The following is a 22,197-nucleotide window of genomic DNA, read 5'->3' on the forward strand; positions in this document are numbered from 1 at the left end:
AAGGCCTAATGCGTTTTTTAAGATCGCTTTTGACTATTGACAAGATTAATAGTACATGACATGCATAATATGAAAATTATATCATTGAAAGCTCCTTTCACACACGAATTTAACGATGTGCTTTGTGTAAGTTGCATGTCATATATTATTGCTTTAATATTTGATCAAAGTTAGCCTCAAAAAACGCATTAGGCCCTATATAGATGGAAGGAGGGAGTACCTAGTAATTTATCGTGTTATGTCATGCAATACTTTATTTATTAGATTATAAACTCATTTTATCTTGATATGTGTGATGTTTCTTATGTTATCATAATTTTATATATATTAATTAGTTGCTACATCATCTATTTTACCTATTTATATATATGTGTGATGTTTCCATTTATGTTACTCCTAGTGGCCGTCTAACGCGATCTATAGCTGGTGTCACTGGCCGTGGTCAGACATGCATATTGGGCATCGGCCGGAAACCCTGTCCCCGAGCACCGCGCACGCGCCTGCGGACAAGACGACAGGCCCGACCAGTCAACCAAGGAGAAAATGCAAGCTGCCTCTCGACCGGCTCAGCCATCGGCGTGGCATCCATCTATGATCTGTCTGAGGAAGAAGCCAATGCCAACGCCAGCATGCGCGGGTTTTCTTTTCTCGTCTACGTACCTGTCCGGCGTTCGTATGTGCATAACGAGCAGCCCGTGCATCGCACATGCATGGATCATCATGGGTTCACGAGGGAACGAATGGTTCCATGCATGTGTGGTGGTGGTGGTGGTCCGGAAATGCATGCTAGCATGAAATCCAACAGCTGAAAATGCGTTCATGTCCGCGAAAGTAGACGACTGTCGTTGTATAGGACTCATTCTTCTATCCACACATATATGATAGGCCATCTTCAACGCGGACCCTCAAATCGAACATCGTATCCGTCCATGAACCAGTGGGGACCAGTCCGCGGACAATGTTGCAGGAGCCGGCCATCCAAAGCTAGCCGTAAATAGTGGCGGAGACATGTGGACCAGCAGGGGCCCTGGCTCCCCCTAACATCAGTGATTTGCTACTAATTTGCTTATGAACACCACATGTTTAATGATCATTTGCTGCTAAAAGCTCATTTTTCATTGTTTGGCCTTCCACAGCCGTTTTAGCATCCTTTGGCCCCCTTAATCAAAATTTTCTGGCTCCGCCACTGGCCGTAAATATCCAATTACAATTCGAACGGATTTTCGCGGAAGTGAACAAATTTGATGCATAGTATACTCTTCGTGGAACTACCTTAACTCTATATAAATGCACTTGTTAGTAGTATAGAACTATAGATAGAACTAGAGAGATCGATTGGTACGTAGGTGTGAATGTGTTGATACATACGAAAATACCATGCGTAGTACTCCCTCCAGTCCTTTTTAGTTCGCATATAAGATTTATTTGAAGTCAAGCCTCGTAAAGTTTGATCAACTTTATAAAAAACAACAACATTCATAATGTGAAATCAATGTCAGTAGATGTATCATGACTTAAATTTTTATATTGTAATATTTTAGCATGGTAGGTGTTGATATTTTTTCATATAAATATGATCAAACTTTATGAAGTTTGATTTCAGACAATTTTTATATGCAAAATAAAAAGACTGGAGCGAGACGTTGTGTAGTTGGATTTGTGCAGTTATTGATGCGTGGCATGAGGTCTGTGGATCACGGCCGGGAGCCTAGCTAGGTTGGACTAATAATGTGCATCACAAGTAAATTGCATAAAACCACCACTTTGAGGGCTAGGTTTGCGAAAAACACTAGGATACATTTTCGCTGCGTAAAACACCACATCTCACGTAATGGTCTTGCAAAAACCACTGATTGACGGATCTGGCTCGTTTAAGTGCGTTTATGACAGATGGGTCCTACTTTTTGCTGATGTGGCATAACTTTTTACCCAAAAAAATGCTAAATGGGTAAAAAAGCGAAAAACCCCTCAACAATTTTCCCCTGTGCTGCCCAGGCCCCTGTCCGGCGACCACAGTCAGCCGCCGCACTCCTGCCCTTGCTTGGCCGGCCGTTCACGCCCCTCCCGGCCTGACGCGCGCGCCCTTGCCCGGCCGGCCGCGCTCAACTCCTACTCAGACGCCCACGCTCCTGGCCGTCTGCGCTCACCTCCCTGCCCAGCTGCGCCTGCCTCTGTTCGGCCGTGCGCCCGCCTCTGCTAGCCCGCGCCTGCTGCCATGCCAGCCGCGCCGCCACCGCCTTGCTCCGCCTTGCTCCGCCTGCGCCCACCGCTCTACCAACCGCGACTCCAGTGCGAGCAAGACGGCCGGCGGCGGAGACAGTATTGCACCCGTTGCTTGTGTGCACGACACCGTCGGAGTTGCCATGCTAGCTAGCCATGGACGTGCACTGTTGCTGCTTGTCGCGTGTGGAGTTGTCTGGCCAAGCTACGTAGCCTGCTGGCCTTGCTGCACGCTGCCGCAAACCATGTCGCACATGTTTGCCTCGTCCGTGCCGCGCGTTGGCCGCCATGCTCTGCCATCAGCCGTTGGTCGCCGCACGCATACCACGGGCTTCGTAGACTCCGTCGGCAGAACCTCTTCGCCTGCGTCTTCTGCCGCCTCGACGACCCCGCTGACCTTACCCGCGTCGCCGGTGTTTCCCGCCCCTGGCGCCGGTTCGGGCCTCCTCCCCCTCTTTCCTGCACACGTTGCGCGCCCCGGCTTCCTCCCTACTCGTGCCCGTGCGCGGCTGCAGGCCCTCGCCGGCTGGGGGAAGAGAGAGGAGGGAGGAAGGAGATGGGAAGATGGGGAGGCGCTGTGGAGCTGATTGCTTTTATTCTTTTTGATTTAGGGGTGTCTGTGCAAAATCTATGGAGTAGTTTGTAAATTTAGACTAAAATTGATCTAGCACGAAATGTTACGCCACGTAGGCAAAAAAAGGGGCCCATATGTCATAAACGCACTTAAGCGAGCCAGATCCGCCGATCAGTGATTTTTACAAGACCATTACCCGAGATGTAGTGTTTTCTACAACGAAAATGTATCTTAGTGTTTTTCGCAAACCAAGCTTTTAAAATGGTGGTTTTGTGCAATTTACTCTGTGCACCACCATAGTCGATTAGTCGGTGTGTAAACAACAAACGGCTCCATCCACGTGCCATACACCCTTCATTTACTTAGCCCACGATCGATCGAGATGGTCACGTAGTACTACCTGCTGGCTGGAGCAGTTACGCTGAAAGTAAGCACAGACCATTTTTTATCCATTTTCAAGATCAGGCAGAAGATCCCGCCGACTTGTGTGTTCCAGACCAGTGATTGGAGAACTAACTAATTAGGCTAGACAACTTGGGTGTTAGCTAGCTAGCCCAGTCTCCTCTCAGGTCTCCTCCGATCTCCCATGCCAAAAGGTCCCTGTCCCAAGACGACGACGCAGTCAGTAAAAGAAATGCACCAACGTAGTATCACTACGAAAATGTCCCCGTCCCAAGGCACTTGGAAATTCACCGGAAATCACCGAGAAATCCAGACACTATCACCGGCGCGTGACGAGAGGAGCCCGATCGAGACCGAGCGCCGACAGGACAAATTTACCGCCTTTTCCGAGCAGATATCAAATGACACAGAGTCGAAAGAATTGACCCCGGGGACCTACGCTGCGTCGCCTAACTCCGGACGGGCGCGGGGACAGCTAGCTGGTGTCATGCGTTGTCTAAGAGCATCATCTGCCGCCCGATTTAGCAAATCTGACCCTAAACGCTCGCGGACGCGCCCGATCAAGTATCATGTGTGTGTATTCTGAGTCCTTATTTGTCTACTCATATAGTCATATCCTTCACTTTCTTCATCATATCTTCGGTCACTTGCACGTGATTAGTGAGGATGGAGAAAGAAAAAATATGAGCTGCGTCCTATATGAGGAATGGATCGGGCATGTCCAGACGTGTCCGCGAGCCCTCATATCCTTCATACATTTGTCTTTAATATAAGAATTTTTCCTCTCTAATGTTCGGTCATTGACTGAACGCGTCAACGAACGTTTAAGAAGGATTTCAGAAAACCGGCTGTGGATGCTCTACGCTCTAGCTGGTGTGTATCACTGGCCGCGGCCGGACATATCGGACATCGGCCGGAAATCATGTCCCCGAGCGCCGCGCCTGCTCCATCGGAGACCGCCCTATGGCTATGGGGAGAGACGACAGTCCCGACCAGTCGGCCACCGATCGACCGGCGAAAATGCAAGCTAGCTGCCTCGATCGGCTCGGCGTGGCATCCATCTGTCAGGGGAAGAAGCCAACGCCAACGCCAACGCGCGCGGGTTTTCTTTTCTCGTTTACCCAGCCCATCCCACGTGCGGCTGCCTACATGCAAGCAGAGATGCCAGCCAGCCGGATCGACGTACTTGTCGCAGAAATGGATGTATCTAGAATACATTCATTTCTGCGACAAGTAATTTCGAATGGAGGGAATACGTACGAGTGTCACGCTGATTAGCCGTGCGTCGCACTTGGATGCATGCGTACGTACGTGCATGTACGACTACGGTTGTACCGGGTCACACATACTTTTGTTTAGAGAAAAGACGCCGGCCCCAGAGGAGTTTGAATTAACAAAATTATCAACCGGCTAGGATTAAAAAGTCACCACAATATACAATATAGAAGAAATAAAAGCAAAGGGAAAAAAGTGCTAAGCACAACAACTCAAAGGCAACTACAACATTGAGCCAAAGCATAGAGCACCGTTGTCGACGACCAGTGTTGCCAACACAGCCTAGCAAAATAAGGTCTCGGGATGCGGGCACCACCGTGCAAGTATCATGTGCCGGCTACATCCAAAGAGCCAAACATGAACACTCTAGCACCTGATCTATCTCCACCGCTGCAAAGGGCCACACCCGTTCATTCAAGCTCAACGGGGGCCGCACCGGTGGACGGCATAGTGGTTCCCACTAAAACCTAGCTCAAGGTGCCCAAGCTACCAAAGGAGAAGCACAGCACCAGACCCACATACATGGATGGTCGACCAAATGAGCACCAACGTTGGTAGCGACAAGATAGAGCGCCGAACACGATATGTCAAATGATGGCGCATATCCACGAAGAGGGCATCACCATGCATCGGTTGAGGGAGCACCAGGAGCCGAGTGGGATGCAACAGATAGACCATACTATCACGAGTCGACTCCGAATCACAAACAACTCCACCACCTTGAGTAGTCTCCGGCCGACGCCTTCAGGAAGGAGAACGACACCCATTTGCCATCGTCGCCCAAAGCAGAGGAACATAGGCTTTCGCCTGAGCTCAGGGGGGAGGATGGAGAGAGAGGATCCACACTAAAGCCTCAAGGAAGGGATTGGCGTCGCAAGGCATCGACTTTGGGGAGGACACCGCGCCGGCCAGGGGTTTCCCCCTGATCCTCGCCCACCCGCCAGATCCGTCCAGCCAACACCGAGAGAAGACGACCGTAGTTGCTAGGGCCGACGCCGTCACAGATCGAAGCAGATCGAGTCGGGGACTAATCTCCTCATGGAACTCCAGCAGACCTGCGAGGATCCGCCGCACCGACGCCGTCCATCGCCTCCATGCCGCCCATGTAGCCGTGGAAGGCGACGCACCTGCACCCGCCGATGCTGCCCATCACACTGTGCGCCACCGGTCCAGGCCATCGCCCCGGGAGCCAAAGCCCACAATATGCGATGGAGCTGCCAGAACCCCACCGCCACCTTCATCAGGGCCACGCACCCGTGCCGTAGAGCCCCTCTGGCAGCCGTAGAGGGAAGGGAAAGGATGAGGGGAACGCGCCGCCGACGCTAGGGTTATCCCCAAAGTTGCCTTAGAGGAGATGGCGCGGGGTGGGGGTGGGGGCATGGAGACACTTCTTTCTCTCTCTCTCTCTCTCTATCTCTCTGACACATTTGTGGTAATTCCATCTTAATATACCAAGCTAAGAGACCTTCCCAAATATTTGTGGACATCCTCACTTATCCAAAAAGTAGAGATACCTGAGGAGACACTACCCATTTTTTCGATCCCATGTTCCGCAAACCACTTTTTCCCCAAACTTAGATTAAACATAACTTCACACAATTCATAGTCCACATCGCAGGCTTCCAAATATGGTTAAACATACATCACATATTCATAGTACCATAGTAAAACGACTGATAATTATAGGACGAGGATTTACAACACGCAAGTGCGGGCCACCCATGCCCTGGTGCCGGCTTTTTTTATTTTGGCTTTCGATTTTCAAAGTTCTATATCTTTTTTTAAAATTAAGTTCTATTTTCATATTTGTGTTTTTTTCGTGACCAGCATTTTGAAGTAAGATCAATTTTGAATATATGTTGGCAATTTTAAAAAATAGGATAAGTGTCAATGTTGAAACTTAGTACGAGCGACCGATAAAAATCAATTATTTTGTGTCTACGACCGACAGAAAAAATTGCTTAAAATTATATCTCTGAAACTTGTTGAAACTTGGCATTTTTAGATGCAAAAACTGTAAGTTTCAAGTTTTTGAGGGATCTTTTTTACTGGGCCCTCGTGTGGGATTCAATTACTTTATGAATCGCGAGACAAATTGAGCAATCGATAGGGCTTGATAGGTGAGTGTCCGCACACTCGCGTGCCGCTGCAAATTTCCAGATAATTATACATACAACATCGACGACTAATAACTAAACATACGTAAACGACCAAGACATGCTAAACGGCGATAAAACGACTAAACTAAACTAGTAACGAGTGGTAAAAGATGCACTAGAGTTGAGGTGGATCATGAAGTTCAAAGGGCGTTGGTTGTAGCCATCTTCGTCCGAAGAACCCTTTCAAGCTGGTCACAACAAAAGTATCATAGACAGTATCATGCATGACAGCTAGACATTCTTGCTGAGGCGCACATAATTAAATGAGAAAAAAGATGATTAAGTATCATGATATGATACGTATCATATTAAATGATGTACTAGTATGTGTTGTGCATAACAATAAGTGAGGCCATTATGATACTAAGCTATGTAACTAAGCATCATGAAGGCAGTATCATACACTAGTATATCATATGCATGATATTTATATATGACACTTTCCATTGTGACTAGCCTCATTCCTCGTCGGCATCAGCCGCAGAAGCTTTGACGGACTTCTAAAGCCGCCTTGCTTCGATGGCGCGACACCGAACTACATCAGACCAGAGTACCCTCCTGGACGTGGCTTCTCCTCCGGTGCAATGAGATCCTCATCAAATGACGCATCAAGAACATTCCAATCGGCGTTCTCATCGGATCTGCCGGGGTAAGGGGAAGGCGGCGCTTAAGCGCGACACACCTAGGGATGGCTCGTGGCCGCTGGATTCGCAATGTGAGGGCGTGTGGCAGCTGAATCCGCGATGGGACGGCGGAGGCGATGCTAGCACACGAAGGGTTGGCGGTGGCGGCTAGACCTGCAGCGGAGATGGCGTGTGGTCGCATTAGGAGCTCGATTCGAGGACACAACCCAGCACACCGCAAATGTGAGACATGTGAACCTTGAATTCCCCCAGTAGTCATGTGTCGTGCGAGTGTATGGGTTCATTCGACATCTTCATCGGCCTGTTGACGACAATAGCTAGATCTGTTGGGCCCGAGAATGGTATGAACGGCGGCGATGCGACTGGTTTGGCAGGTGAGAAAGAAAATGGGTATGGGGAGTGGAAGGGGAAGTGGGCTCGGCGCTGAGCCCCGTGTGCTTGGACTGACGTGGCAGATAGTTCGGACTGCCCCATCTCTCCTCCAGATTTGTGATGAACTTAGGGTTTTCGGTCAGTGAGGATATATGTGATGAATTTGTCGGATGCCTTTAAGTGTATTTTTGTGTCCGAATAGCCTGGATGGACATTTGTGAGAGAGTAGGGGATGACCTCGAGATACCCTAAACCCGAGACGTTCCATCAACCCCTTGATCTGTCGCCGTGCGGTCAATCTTGGCATCGAACCGATTCCAGCAAAGATTTGGTCTGGGAAAGTAAATCTGACGGGAACAAGTGCGCCATTGCACCCATTCGTGGTCAAGTTTTACCCCTGCTCTCTCGGTCCTTTGATGAATTCGGAAGCCACTTCAGCCATGGGAAAGAATTCGGAAGTGACGATCTCTGTCCTCCTCAGCATGCATGGCATACGAAGCAGATATACGCCTGTCAGTGGAGAACCCTAACTGCCAAAAAGCCGAGGCGGAAAAGACGCGGGCATTTGATTCTTCTTTTCCCATGGCGTATTTTAAACCGAAAGCAAATTCTGCCGGGAAGGCAGGCAATTGGTGCATAGAAAAAACTGTTGAATTCGCAGAACCGATTCCGCCTAGCTAACCACTATTTTGCTGCCGAATCCAACTTACCCGTTTCTGCACACTTGCAGGCCAGCGAATTTGTAGCGAACCCACTTCCATTTTCGATCTCCTCCGCAATCTGGCCTGCATTTGTTAATGTTGACGAACCACTTTGTGTGCAATATATACGAAAGGAATTGCTAGGGCCTTTTGTGTTGGTGACGGCCATCCCACTTGTGAAATATATGGAAATATCTGTATACGGACTTGTACGCCATGTAAGACAGCACTTGATCGTCTCCGGCCACCGTTTGGAGGTTTTTCTGGTTAGAATATCTTCCAAGTGCTGGCCGTTTGTTGTGGCATTCATCTTCGAAAAGCCGGGCGTGAAGCCTTTCGTGCATCCGAGAATATCTTTCGACCTACTAATGATCACTGGAGAATGTGGCTCTTGATTGAGGCAAACATGAAAAGCCCCCCAAAGCCATATAATCAGCTGTACGTACATGCTTGTAAGATACGAGCGTCATGCCAACTTGGCAAGCCATTCACTAATTAAGCACATGCCACCTCAACTTGTCGCCGTCTTATAGGCTTGTAGCATATATTTATATATGTCTTACGTAGATACGTAGACATAAGATCACACTAATGCCGTCTAATGATTGATTCAAATTGAGACTAGAGAATTTTGAAATCCCTCCGTTGAGATTTCTTAGGTCATAGAGCAAAATCCTTGATATCGGGCATTATTGTGGGCGTATGATGGTTTGTAGATTATATTTTTATTAAAGTTGCGCTAGCTGGATCTTGAACTGAGAGAGGCCCTAGTACCAAATTGTATGCACCGGCCAATTTAAGCGAAATCTCAAACAGGTGGAAATATGTGCATATGATTATGCTCAATATTTGTGAGTACCCCCTTTCATCTCAAACACCAAACCTCTATGAGATTTAGATGTGGGACCGATGAATGCCGTAAATCATACTTAATGGGCATCGATCAGTTCACCCAAAGTCCAAACTGATAGAGGACAAGGTGGTCGAGTTTTTTTAATGTTTTTTATTCCATGAATGCACAAGGTGGGCTACTTTTTTTCACCTATTGTCCAAATGCCCAGATGTGAGGGCTCTATGTATCGCTTATAGCGACGACATATCGAGCGATCACCACAGCTTGATCGTTAGCCTGTGAGGTGGGTGAGCTCATTAGCGCACCACTCATTGCCAGCTCTACTGCGACTTCTGTATTTCTTCCCTTTTCCACTATGTATGATTCAAAAATGGTTTGAGAATTCAAAAAATGATCATGAATCATAAAAATCTTATTGAAAAAAAATTCCAGATAATGTTTGCATTTAAAAAAATATAAAATCTAAAATTTTCAACAATTTTAGAATGTTCCCATATTTGAATGTTTTTTCAAGAGTTGAGAAAATTATCGCAAATTCGAAAAAAAATCTCAAATTTGAAAAACACTTAGAAAACTTAAAATATGTCCTAAAACTTCATTTTTGTGACCTAATCTTTTTACAAATTCGTCAAATGTTCGTGAATTTAGAAAATGTTCAAGAATTTGATGAAATGGTAGTGATTTTAAAAAAGTTAATATGAAGAGAAGAAAACTAAAAAGAATTAAATAATAAGGAAATACGGACGCTAAAACTGTAAATAAATCGGATGAAGTTTTTTTGTTGAGAAATACAAATTAGATGATGTGAAAATAGAAAAACAAAGAACTCTCCCGCTTATGGGCCAGCTTGGGCGATTATCAACTGCCTACCTCTCGCGTAGGACGCTGGGAGTCACCCAAACGCGCATCTGGAGCCGTGCGGCCCATGCGTTATTTATTTATTTATTCAGCCGCTTTTTTGGGTCATGTTTCTATTTAAATACTTTCTATTTTTTAAAAAATGTCCAGAAATAAAAAATATCCTGTAAGTATTATTTAGGAACTAAAAAAGGTTATAGATTTTAAATGCTAGTAAATTAGGGCGTGCTACGCGCCCGCCGGCTGGTCTTTTAAAAAGATCAGTCAGGTCGTGAGCTTTATGATCTGCCACAATGAGCGGTCAAGCCCATCCCCACCATTACAACACATGTGTTATTACAGAATTTCTGGCAACATCTATTTTGTTGCCAAAAAAATATTACAACTGAGGTTTTGCTGCCATATTTTGCAACTGAGGTCTTATTGCAGAAAATTTCTGCAACAGAGGTTTGTTCCAAAACATAGATCCGTCGTAGACCATTGCAACACCGCATATGTTTCCAAAATATAGCCTTTATTGTAGAAGCGCATTCAATGATGGATGGTATGCGGGCCCTCAATTGGACACGTCTCATGTAGCGATGGTGGCGGACGCGGCCGCTGCGATCCGCCTAGTCATGTTAATTGTTTTCCTAATTAATTAAAAAAACACTTATAAATTAAAAAGAATGCTCATGACTTTGAAAAATGTTTGTGAGTTTCAAAATATATTTGCGATTTAGTAAAAATGTTGGAGAATTTTGGAAAATGTTTCTAAATTTGAATAAAATATTTGCAAATTCAAAAGGTGTTTCGAATTTGATTAAAAAAATCATGAAATAAAATTTTTTCATGAATAAAAACTGTTCACGAATTAAAACAATATTCATGTTTTTTACTATTTCTATATGATGTTAGCGAATCTTAATATATTTTTGATTTAAAAGATGATTCGAAAACAACTAATTTGAAAATAGAAAGTAAATCAAAGTAAAAACATAAGAAGACTGGTTGAATAGCCCATTAAATCTAAAAACAGGAATAAAATAATAGTAAAAAAATAGCAGACGTGAGCAGTGGTGGAGGCAATAATCTGGCAAGGGTAGGCTTCCGCCACACCTTAAAATTGTTTAATAGTTTGGTGTTGTTGTATGCATGATACACCGTAATAACTTGGGTCGTTGTCACTTATCCAATCCTTTTACTCAAACATGCCGTGGTTTTTAAGCGGACCGTGTGACTATCGCCTTGGCTGAAGCACAATGTTTAGTGGCCCGACCTAGAAGTGATGGATTAGTTTCCTTTGTGTTTTTCCTTTTTATATCTGTTACTTCTATTTATATTTCTGAAATGGAAAATACCCGAATTAAATAGTTAAAAGCCTTCATTACGCAATTAAAGAATATTCATGTTGTGCAGAAAAATTGTTTGTGCTGTTTCGAGAAGGGATTCGTTCCATTAAAAAAATGTTCACAAATTTCTAAAAATAATTGTCACATTTTAGAAAAAAATTATACAATGTTAAAATAGTTTTGCATAGTTTAAATAAATGTTTCGTACCAATCAAGAAAATGTTGGTGACACTTTTAAACATTAGTTCAGACAAGTCAGATAAATGTTTGTGTAATTTCAAATAAAACATATACAATGTAATATAAATGTTTTAAAAGTTAATAATGTTCAATGTGCATTTGATAAATGTTCAACATGTATTTAGAAAAATGTTCAATGTGTATTTATTTTTCAACGTGTACCTGAAAAAATGTTCAAGCTGTATACAGAAAATTTCGACGTCTATTTGAAATGCCCACATGTATTTAAAATGAATAAAAAAATAACTTGCCCGGTCAGGCAAAAATTATCACCAACTCATGCTTAGTTTTTAGAGGAAAAGGGGGTCTGCCCCTGCTCCATTTCACCGAAATGAAACCCAGCTCAGGCTTAGACCAGGCGGCACCTTTTCTCATGCACATTTTTTTTGCGGCTGCTAGGAATCATCCGACTTATTTCCTCGGGAAATCAGTCGGGTCCCCAACCGTCCGATCAAATCCCTCGATACGTTGGATTAGTCAACCTAGACTGCGTCGCTCTCACACAATAGAACGCCGCGCGTGGCCTCGTCTTCCTCGCGTCGCAGCCAATTCAAAAAAATCCCCACGCACACGCGATTCCTGAGATAGACGCGGTGAGCTCCAGCGAGCGGCCCTGATCTAGCTCGCAGTCGCAGCCGCCATGCCGCGCTCGCTCGCAGCATCAGGCTCTGCCCAGCTCGTTCCTCACCTTGCAAACACATTACCGCCGCCGGTCGTGGCAACACCATAGACTCTAGGCATGGCAGCAGCGCTTCACTGCAACGGGCTGCCCCCAAGAGCCGCCAACGACGCTGCACTGAGCCACTCACAAGCGCAGCGCTGCAGCACCGGGACCAGTCGCGGGAGTGGTGCGTCGGAGCAGGGGGGAGGCATCGACGAGCGCTCCATTGCAGCTCCGTAGCCGGCGACTTGCAGCTTCATTGCAGCTCCGCCACCTGCGCCGAGCTGCTCCATTGCAGCTCCGTCGCCGGCATCGAGCGCTCCATTGAAGCTCCGCCACCTACGCCGAGCGGCTAGATTGCAGCTCCGCCGCCTGCGCCGAGCGGCTCCATTGCAGCTCCGCCGCCGGCGCTCGAGTACTGCAACGGCACACGAGGTTGCATTGCATCACGGACGAGGTTGTAACGCACCATGATGGCCGTGGACAAGTTGTTGTGTGGCATACCGGCGGCCATGGACGAGTTGGTGCATTGCAGCACCGGCGTTCATCGACGAGCGCCATTTGTATCACCGGCATCACCTCCCGGTTCCCCGTTGTTGTGGTGGTCCTTACCATGGCTCCCCTCCATGTGTTCTATGCCACCTCCAGCGATGCAACGGAGGAGCTCCGGTTGTTGGTGCCGACGGCCGGCGTCTAACTCTTCCGTTTTCCTAGCTGTTGTGGTGGTGCTCGGCTGCTCGCCATGGCTAATCTCTTGGCGATGGGACGTAAAAGGAAGAAAGAAGAAGAAACGAGTGGAGGAGCTGCGTTAGAGATAAGATAAGGTTGGGGCGAAGCGGTGGGCAGCCGCAGCCTGACGCACACACGTGGCGCATAGAGAGAGAGATAAGTCGGATGATTATAAACGTTTTCCCATTTTTTTACCGAATTTTCTCATGCACATAGTATTTTGTAGCAACCAAACAGGCCCATAGCCCTCGCGATATTTTGCTGGCCCAGTAACAGTCCTGGACTTGCTCCGGGCCACAACCGGGTTTTTTCGCCTCTGTTGACCACATTGCTTTCTTTCTTTTCTTTTCAAAAACTGGGTTCACATTTCCATGGCTCATCCATCCATCCCGCCACGTTCTCGTCGTCGCCTCACAAAGCTGTCCCCGATCTCACGCGCTAACCCTAAACAAAGCCGCCACGCCGACGCCGACAGACACCCACGTCCGTAGAGGCGCGCACATCGCCTCGGTCGTCTCCCTCCTCTCCGGCCGGCTCCCGGCCCATTTATACCGCCTTGCCGGCCATTCCCACAAGTCGTAGCACTCGCACCACATTCGACCAGGTACGCCAGCGACGACTTTGCGATGCCGAGGACGCGGGCGATGTGCTGCATCATGCCGTCGAAGCCCTCCGGCGACGCCCGCCGCCGCAGCAGCGCGGCGTGCATATGCTGCATCGGCCCCCACCACCGAGCTTCCGGGGGCAGCGCTCTCGCCCCCGTCGACACGGATAACAGCAGCGTGCGCACGCCGCTCACCAGCTGCTGCGGCACCGGGGACGCCGTCCGCACGCCGCGCACCCCCAAGACGCCCTCCGCCAGGCGCCTCTGCGGCGTCCGCTCCCGCACCCCTCGCCGGGCGCAGCAGGTCCGCCGATTCCCTGCGGCTCCAGCGCCGGCGCCCGCGGCACCCGCTGCTCCAGCGCGAGAGGTGGCGCCGGCTGCTCCCGCGAGGACTCCCGTGGCATCGGCTGGAGCGGCGCTGGCTGTTCCTCCGGTGAAGACTCCCGTGTCAGCTGCTGCGTCGGCTGCAGTGCCGCAAGTTGCTCCTCCTCCTGCGAGGACTCCCGTGGCAGCTGCTGCGTCGACTGGAGCGCCGCTGGTTGCTCCTCCTCCTCCTCCTGCGAGGACTCCCGTGGTAGCTGCTGCGTCGGCTGGAGCGGCGCTGGCTCCTCCTCCCGCGCGGACGCCGCGGACCCCTTCGACGCCGATCGGGCGGACACAGCGCGTGTGCTGCGTGACCACCGCCGCGCCCGCGCAGGCCGGCAACGCAAAGTCCAAGTCAGGCACCGCGCGGCGCAGCTGGCTCAGCTCCGCCAGCAAGGCGGTGGCGCAGACGCGCCGCGCGGACTCCGGCGCCGTCCGCGAGAGCAGCACCAACCCGCGCGCCAACGGCGACGTCGCCAAGGCGATCCACAGGGCGGCGCCGCTCGCGCAGGCCGTGGAGCCGGCGCCGGCGAAGGAGGACGAGTCGGTCTGCTCTAACGAGGAGTACGCGCTGCTGTGCCGGGAGGGCTTCTCTCGGGAGGACGTCGCCGCGGTGACCATCCAGGCCTACTTCCGCGCCCACCTGGTGCGCGCGTGCTCACCATGCTGGCCGCCATGCCAGATCGTTACTTCCACGCTTGATTGATTTGCACGTCTAAATCTAAACTGCGTTTTGGTTTTGCAGGCGCGGCGGGCGTTCAAGGCGCTGAGGAGCCTGGTGAGGCTGCAGGCGGTGGCGCGGGGCGCGTACGTGCGGCGGCAGGCGGAGGTGGCGGTGCACTGCATGCAGGCCATGGCGCGGCTGCAGGCGCGCGTGCGCTCCAGGCAGACGCTCGCCAAGCCCAAGGACAACGACGACAAGCTCCTGCTGCTGCAGAACTGATCGACCAACGTCCTACGTGCGCAACATAAAATAAACCCGGAAACTGATCTTGGTGTCTCGATCGAGCGAGTCATGTTCAAATTGGTTCGCGCGATGTGTTGTTGAAGCCTGCCTGCTGTGGGTTTGTGCTACATCTGGTGTTCTTTTCAATTTCGTGGTCTCCTTTATGTCATTTTTTGTGGGAGTACTCTCTTCACCTGTGGAACATGTAGCTCCTGCATTTTGGAACATGGCTTTTGTGTTTTTGCAAATGCTTGGTTGTCTCAAATTCTTGGTCGCCTACCATCGGCCCATCACAGTACTTAAGAGCATCTCCAATACACGCACGCTAAAAAAGTTTTGCAGCGCTGAAATAGGTTTTTTGCGTGCGGGAGGTTTACCAGACGCACAAAAACACGGCGCCCAATCCGGTGGCCCCACATGCAGCAGCCCGCGCGCACAAGCCGGCGCCCCAAATTTGCAGCCCCGCAACCCGCATGCGCTAAATTTGCAGCTTCATTTTTGTGCGTGCTCTATTTTATAGCTTCTGCTGGAGTGCTGTTTTTGATCGCGCGCGCTATATTGGCATCTTTTTCGGCGCGTGCTTTATTTGGCGCGTCTATTGAAGATGCTCTAAAAAGGGAGGTGTGTGAGGAGGAGGATCATAGTCCGTTTGGCAATGTTGACCAAGGCAAACTTACTCTGAAAGACCACGAAGAAAATCGATCACAATTTCGTTTTATAAGTCTATATATATTGATGTTTGATCAGTACAAATACACTCAACATTCATTCATTTGGTATTGTTGACTGAGGCAAAGCTACTTAGACATTTAATTTTGTAAGTCCATATTGATGCTTGATCGGTAGTTTGTTGGACCAAAAACAGATGAGCCTCTCATGAAGCACATAGAAAGGAAAGGAGTGACCAGCACCTTGACTCCCCTTTTTGTGGAAACGCATAATACAAGCAAGTTCGAACTCGCAATTCGTTGGTGTAGGTGTAGTACATATGGATCATCAGTTTTCCACATTCAAAAAAGTAATAGTCTTTACAAGTTCCCATCACATGAATGCGGTTACTTGACTCACAAAAAGGAGGGCATGTGAATCCTCAATATGCATTTCAAAGGGAGGAATTATTCTTTATATTTGCTTAATAAATTGGGGAAAACATAAGTGAGGATACAAGCATTGAAACAAGTACACCATGACTTTCATGGTAGCACATAATCAACTATGGTTGGTGTTTAGACCGTAATACTAAATGAAGGAAATAACATATACATACAACAAAGTGGACTTGTTATGTTATTTCCATTTTACTTCTTCAGCCAAAATGCCATCTCCTTTGTGAACTTATCCATTGCTGGTTTTGGCAGTAGGATTGATACCACGGTTGAGTCTTCACCATCTTTATTCTTACACTTGGTATGATAGCTTATCAGCTTTGAAGTGAAATCTCCAGCATGCGGTGTGCCAGCAGCAACCAGCTCAGCTTTCCCAAATTGCAGTGCATTGCCTCCAACCCACTTTGTGTCACTGACCTCATATGTTCTATCCATACCGAAAGGTGACCGCTCTCGCCATAATGCCATCAAATCCACCATTGACTTCATGCGATCCTTTGTGGTGTCCAACTTGACTTTGCGCATGAGCTCAAGTATATGTCCGAGCGGCTTTGTAGCCAACTCGTCGACGGTGACCTCGACCATAGGAGAGAAATGTGCATTTCCATAGTAACCACGTGGGACAGCGCTTTCACCATTAATGCTTCTCCCACGTGTATTTAGTGTAAACATGACACGAACTTTTTGAGTAGATTCATAGCCCAGTGCCAATGTGCGGCACCGCCACATGACAGCCGTAATCAACTCAAATGTTGTAGTAGATTTAGAGAGGTGTTCTGGGACATGGCTTCTCAAAATATCTATCTCATTTGGCCCAAAGAATAAATATTGCACTTCCATGCATTTTGGCGGAGTTGATAGCATCACGTCATCTCCCGTGCACTCTAACCCATGAAGAAATGGTTTATATGCCGGGTAAACATGTGCAATGGATGGTGGCATGCGTGCTGTGAAGATATCTCTTTTCCACACGGGCAAAGTGGTTGGGATAAGTTCACCACATCCAAAATCGGCTATAGTTTTGATAAATTGAAGAATACCAAAACCATCAGCAATGCAATGACACATGTGAAGCCCAATAACAAATCCTCCACATTTTAGTTGTGTCACCTGCATAACACATTATGTATATACGGTGAGGTTGTAATATATGGAATTCAAACGAGCAATGAAAATAACTAATATGATCACGTGCACATGGGTATGGGTCACTCACCTTCCCTTTCTATATTAATACACTTTTTTGATAATCATATTAATACACTTCTCTCAGTTGTATCTGGCGACATCGTATTCAAGCGTCAACACAAACTTAATTTAGACTAGTGATAAGTAATAATATAACTAGAATGAATATTTGAAGTACATTAAATAATTTTCGATTTTAATTCATTTTACTATGAAAACATAAAACCGATGAATGGAATTTGCTAACATTTGATGGACAAAACTTTACTAATATAACAGCTCTTTTTTTCCATGAAAGTTAGACGCTAACAATTTCATTATGTGATGCAACCCTCTTTTCTCCTTTTATTTTTTTATTTTGCTAGAATATTGATATTTATCCCGGAAAAATTAGAAGAATTTTGATATTGATAAAGTGTTCAAACCATCATACATAGTATGTAGAAAATCAACATCCCACCACCAACCATAAGCCACATAATGAAATACTACAACTAATCAAGAAACATGATATTACCTGCAGGAAGAGCAAAGGCTTGCCAAGTACATCCCTGGTGTCACCGCAGTCTCCGAGGAACTCCTCGACGCACGGGTACGGCGGCACCAGCGGCTGGCCGAGGTCCTCGAGCCGCACGTCCGCGGAGGCCTCCACGAAGGCCACTCCTTCCCCGGTGCAGTCCACCGCCAGCCTATTCCCGCCGGGGAGCTTCCGCAGGCGGCCGGCCATAGGGTAGTAGTACACCAGCGCCGCCGCCACGGCCACCTTGATGCCCCTGGCCACCTTGCCCGGCCTGGGCGCCTCGCCCGGCGGGGCACGGAAGAAGCCGACGATGGACTCGTAGAACCGCAGCGTCCACTGGTCGTCGAGGTCGGAGAGCGCCTTGGTCTCGGTCGGCGTCGGCCTCGCCGGGCGCACCAGCTCCGGCTCGCCCCGGCGCGCCGTGAAGGTCACCATGGTGGTAGGAGGTTCGTGTGTGCTTGTGCTTGTGAGAGTGGTGCGTACCCTCCTGTGGAGGCGGTGGGATCGATGGCTTGCTTGCTCGATCGTTGTGGTGGTTTGCGGTGAGCTGTGTACGTGCGTCCATATATAGGCATGGCGATGGTGACTGGTTCAAGGATGGCATGCATGCATGCAAGATGACGAACGAAAGAGTTGGTCAGTGCCGTAACTCTTTGAACGGGCTAGTGCTGCGTAAGTTCAACTTTGATCTGCGCCTTTGGAGAAGAGAATCAACACATTCGTGCCGGCAAGGCGAGACCTGCCTGCGTACTGGAGTGGAGTAGTAGTAGTAGTCAGACAAGACAAACCGTCAACTTTGATCCGTTCGCTGCGTGTCACCTGGCCCTAGCTAGCAGCTCCTCGTACCGGACGCGCGGTCTCCCTTGGCTGTCTCTCTCTTGCTCTCTCTTGCGGGTGGCGGGTGACGGGTGACGGCACGAGCAAACCAGCTGGCCATAGCGCGGACGGACGAGACTTGCCTGCTTCTCCCGCGTGCACTCATCCGTGTTCTTCCATACGTGACATGATTTGATTGGAACAAAATAAGGCCCGGCCCCACCCCTTAAAATCAGGGGGAAGATGATTAGATTACAAAGAAAAAAGAGAAAAGGACAGACGTATGATGAAGTGGGAGCACGGATGGGAGCATGAAGAGGGAGCAGGCAAGCCGGATCCAGCGCGGACCGGGTTTCGGGCCGCACTTTGCAAAATGTTGATCTCAAAACGCCAAGCCCATGCTTGGCTCAGCCACCTAATAAAACCACTTCTTCCGCACCGAAATTCAGTGCATATTTCATTTTTCTAAGAATCAAATGATTCTATCTTTGACCACGTTTAAAGAAAAAGAATATCAACATTCACAACACAAAAGATTCAGCATGAAGTATACGTTTACATTTTTGTCCACGTTTAAAGAAAAAGAATATCAACATTCACAACACAAAGGATTCAGCATGAAGTACACGTCTGTATTTTTTAGTCATCTACTAGTATTTTAAATATTGATAGTTTATTTTAAAAACTTGGTCAAAACAATAAAGTATTTAGTATTAAATATATTTATTTTGAAGATAAAACAATAAAGTATTTTGTTCTCTTCTTTTTGTCAAAAACACTCATTTCATTTTTCAGATTAGGATTCAGGTGGAAAAGTGAGGCCCGAGCCTGGCCAGAGGTTGTGAAGTCCAGCAGCGGCGCCAGGACTCCAAGCCGGTGGTGGCAGACTTTGGAATAGCCGAGACACAAAGGATGACGAAAAACTTGTGGGGTCAACTTCGCCATGCCACTGGTGATGTCAGATCAGGCAATCCATATGGCGTGGATAATAGAGCACGAGGAGCGGCAGTATGGCTGGACTTTTTTTTTTCTGTGAGTGTCTGGACTTATTCATAAAATTAAGAGTAAATTTCACATATATTTTTGTGAATTAGCAAGAGTGGGCTCATCTCGTGACAATACGTACATGGTAAGACGTGAATGATCCATGCCTAATTTCGGATATATGGTTCCATGGTGCACACAACCAGCTTTCGTCTTCGTTTGAACCCAAAACACTAAATAACTAATGCCTAGCTTCTTATTTTGAAAAGAGATGTTGGCATGTTGCTATTGCGATCAAGTTTAGAAATGATGCAAGCTTGCAACCAGTGGTGGAGTCAAGAATCCAAGATGGAAGGGGGAGGAGAAATGAGTCAAACTTTTCGTAACATGGGCATATTGTAGTAATAAATCTGTTAAAAAATACTAATAAATATTTTTTTCAAGATATGAGAGATTAAGTACATAAGGGCATCTCCAAGGCGGACCCATAAACCTCCCGCAACCGTCTGGACCGTGCTGTCCGGACCGCAGGAGCCATCCAATGCGGCCCTGTATCGGTCCGCGGGGCAGTCCGGACGCGATTTCTCCCGCAAAACAGAGACAAAATTGCAGGAGGTTTGCGGGATTCCGAACACGCGAAACATACGAATCTGACACCCAGGCTCACCCAAAACCCTTCCTGGACCCTGCGACTTCATCCTTCCCATTTTGTCTCCTTCCTTCATTCTCTCTTGCCGTCGCTACACTACCTCGGCCACCACACCACTCCCCTGCCGGAAATCTGCATCTCCGTCACCTCCGGCCATCCAGCAGGGCTCCCCGCCACTTCTCCCGCGTCTCCGTTCACCTCCCTGTGTTGGGAAACGTAGCATGTAATTTCAGAAATTTCCTACAATCACGCAAGATCTATCTAGGAGATGCATAGCAACGAGAGGGGGAGAGTGTGTCCACGTACCCTCGTAGACCGAAAGCGGAAGCATTACGTTAACGCGGTTGATGTAGTCAAACGTCTTCACGATCCAACCGATCCAAGTACCGAATGTACGACACCTCCGTGTTCAGCACACGTTCACCTCGATGACGTCCCTCGAGCTCTTGATCCAGTAGAGGGCCGAGGGAGAGTTCCGACAGCACGAAGGCGTGGTGACGGTGATGGTGATGTGATCCGCGCAGGGCTTCGCCTAAGCACTACGACGCTATGATCGGAGGAGTAAACTGTGGAGGGGGCACCGCACACGGCTAAGAGATTTCTTGTTGTGCCTTTGGGGTGCCCCTGCCCACATATATAAAGGAGGGGGGAGAGAGGCCGGCCGGCCAGGAGGGGCGCGCCATGGGGGGAGTCCTACTTGGACTCCTAGTCCAAGTAGGATTCGCCCCCCCCTTTTCCTTTCTCCACCGGAGGAAATAGGAAGGAGAGGGAGAGGGAAAGGGAAGGGGGGCGCCGCCCCCTCCTCTTTGTCCTATTCGGATTCCCTAGGAGGGGGGCGCGTGGCCACCCCCCGTGGGCTTCCCTCTCTCTCCCTTAAGGCCCACTAAGGCCCATTATTCCCCCGGAGGGTTCCGGTAACCCTTCGGTACTCTGGAAAAATACCCGAATCACTCGAAACCATTCCGATGTCCGAATATAACCTTCCAATATATGAATCTTTACCTCTCGACCATTCCGAGACTCCTCGTCATGTCCGTGATCTTATCCTGGACTCCGAACAAACTTCGGTCACCAAAACACATAACTCATAATACAAATCGTCATCGAACGTTAAGCGTGCGGACCCTATGGGTTCGAGAACTATGTAGACATGACCGAGACACATCTATGGTCAATAACCAGTAGTGGAACCTGGATGCTCATATTGTCTCCTACATATTCTATGAAGATCTTTATCAGTCAAACCGCATAACAACATACGTTATTCCCTTTGTCATCGGTATGTTACTTACCCGAGATTCGATCATCAGTATCATCATACCTAGTTCAATATCGTTACCGCCAAGTCTCTTTACTCGTTCCGTAATGCATCATCCCGCAACTAACTCATTAGTCACATTGCTTGCAAGGCTTATAGTGATGTGCATTACCGAGAGGGCCCAGAGATACCTCTTTGATACTCGGAGTGACAAATCCTAATCTCGATCTATGCCAACTCAACAAACACCTTTGGAGACACCTGTAGAGCATCTTTATAATCACCCAGTTATGTTGTGAAGTTTGATAGCACACAAGGTGTTCCTCCGGTATTCGGGAGTTGCACAATCTCATAGTCAGAGGAATATGTATAAGTCATGAAGAAAGCAATAGCAATAAAACTAAATGATCATAATGCTAAGCTAACGGACGGGTCTTGTCCATCACATCATTCTCTAATGATGCGATCCCATTCATCAAATGACAGCACATGTCTATGGTCAGGAAACTTAACCATCTTTGATTAACGAGCTAGTCAAGTAGAGGCATACTAGGGACACTCTGTTTTGTCTATGTATTCACACATGTACTAAGTTTCCGATTAATACAATTCTAGAATGAATAATAAACATTTATCATGATATAAGGAAATATAAATAACAACTTTATTGTTGCCTCTAGGGCATATTTCCTTCAGTCTCCCACTTGCACTAGAGTCAATAATCTAGTTCACATCGCCATGGGA

The 22,197-nt window shown here is 47.9% G+C and overlaps 2 protein-coding genes and 1 long non-coding RNA gene across 3 annotated transcripts; 1 reads left to right on the forward strand and 2 right to left on the reverse strand.

Moving 5' to 3' along the window:
- Window positions 1-10,553: 10,553 nt before the first annotated feature.
- On the reverse strand, window positions 10,554-13,049 carry LOC119304018. Its single transcript, XR_005148064.1, has 2 exons — window positions 12,795-13,049; window positions 10,554-12,708 (listed from the first exon to the last, which is right to left on the reverse strand). It is a non-coding gene; the product is annotated as an uncharacterized LOC119304018 (long non-coding RNA).
- Window positions 13,050-13,157: 108 nt separating this feature from the next.
- LOC119304017 (proline-rich protein 36-like) lies at window positions 13,158-15,162 on the forward strand. The gene is made up of 2 exons (XM_037581182.1): window positions 13,158-14,632; window positions 14,732-15,162. Exons 1-2 carry the CDS (start codon window positions 13,646-13,648, stop codon window positions 14,927-14,929), a joined length of 1,185 nt encoding a protein of 394 aa, XP_037437079.1. The 5' UTR covers window positions 13,158-13,645; the 3' UTR covers window positions 14,930-15,162.
- Window positions 15,163-16,045: 883 nt separating this feature from the next.
- Window positions 16,046-18,263, reverse strand: LOC119298390 (acyl transferase 1-like). Its single transcript, XM_037575814.1, has 2 exons — window positions 17,744-18,263; window positions 16,046-17,148 (listed from the first exon to the last, which is right to left on the reverse strand). The coding sequence occupies exons 1-2, from the start codon at window positions 18,179-18,181 to the stop codon at window positions 16,231-16,233; spliced, it is 1,356 nt and encodes a 451-aa protein (XP_037431711.1). The 5' UTR covers window positions 18,182-18,263; the 3' UTR covers window positions 16,046-16,230.
- Between the last annotated feature and the right edge of the window lie 3,934 nt (window positions 18,264-22,197).

Source organism: Triticum dicoccoides, chromosome 5A (genome assembly GCF_002162155.2).
Source record: "Triticum dicoccoides isolate Atlit2015 ecotype Zavitan chromosome 5A, WEW_v2.0, whole genome shotgun sequence".
Taxonomy (NCBI): domain Eukaryota; kingdom Viridiplantae; phylum Streptophyta; class Magnoliopsida; order Poales; family Poaceae; genus Triticum; species Triticum dicoccoides.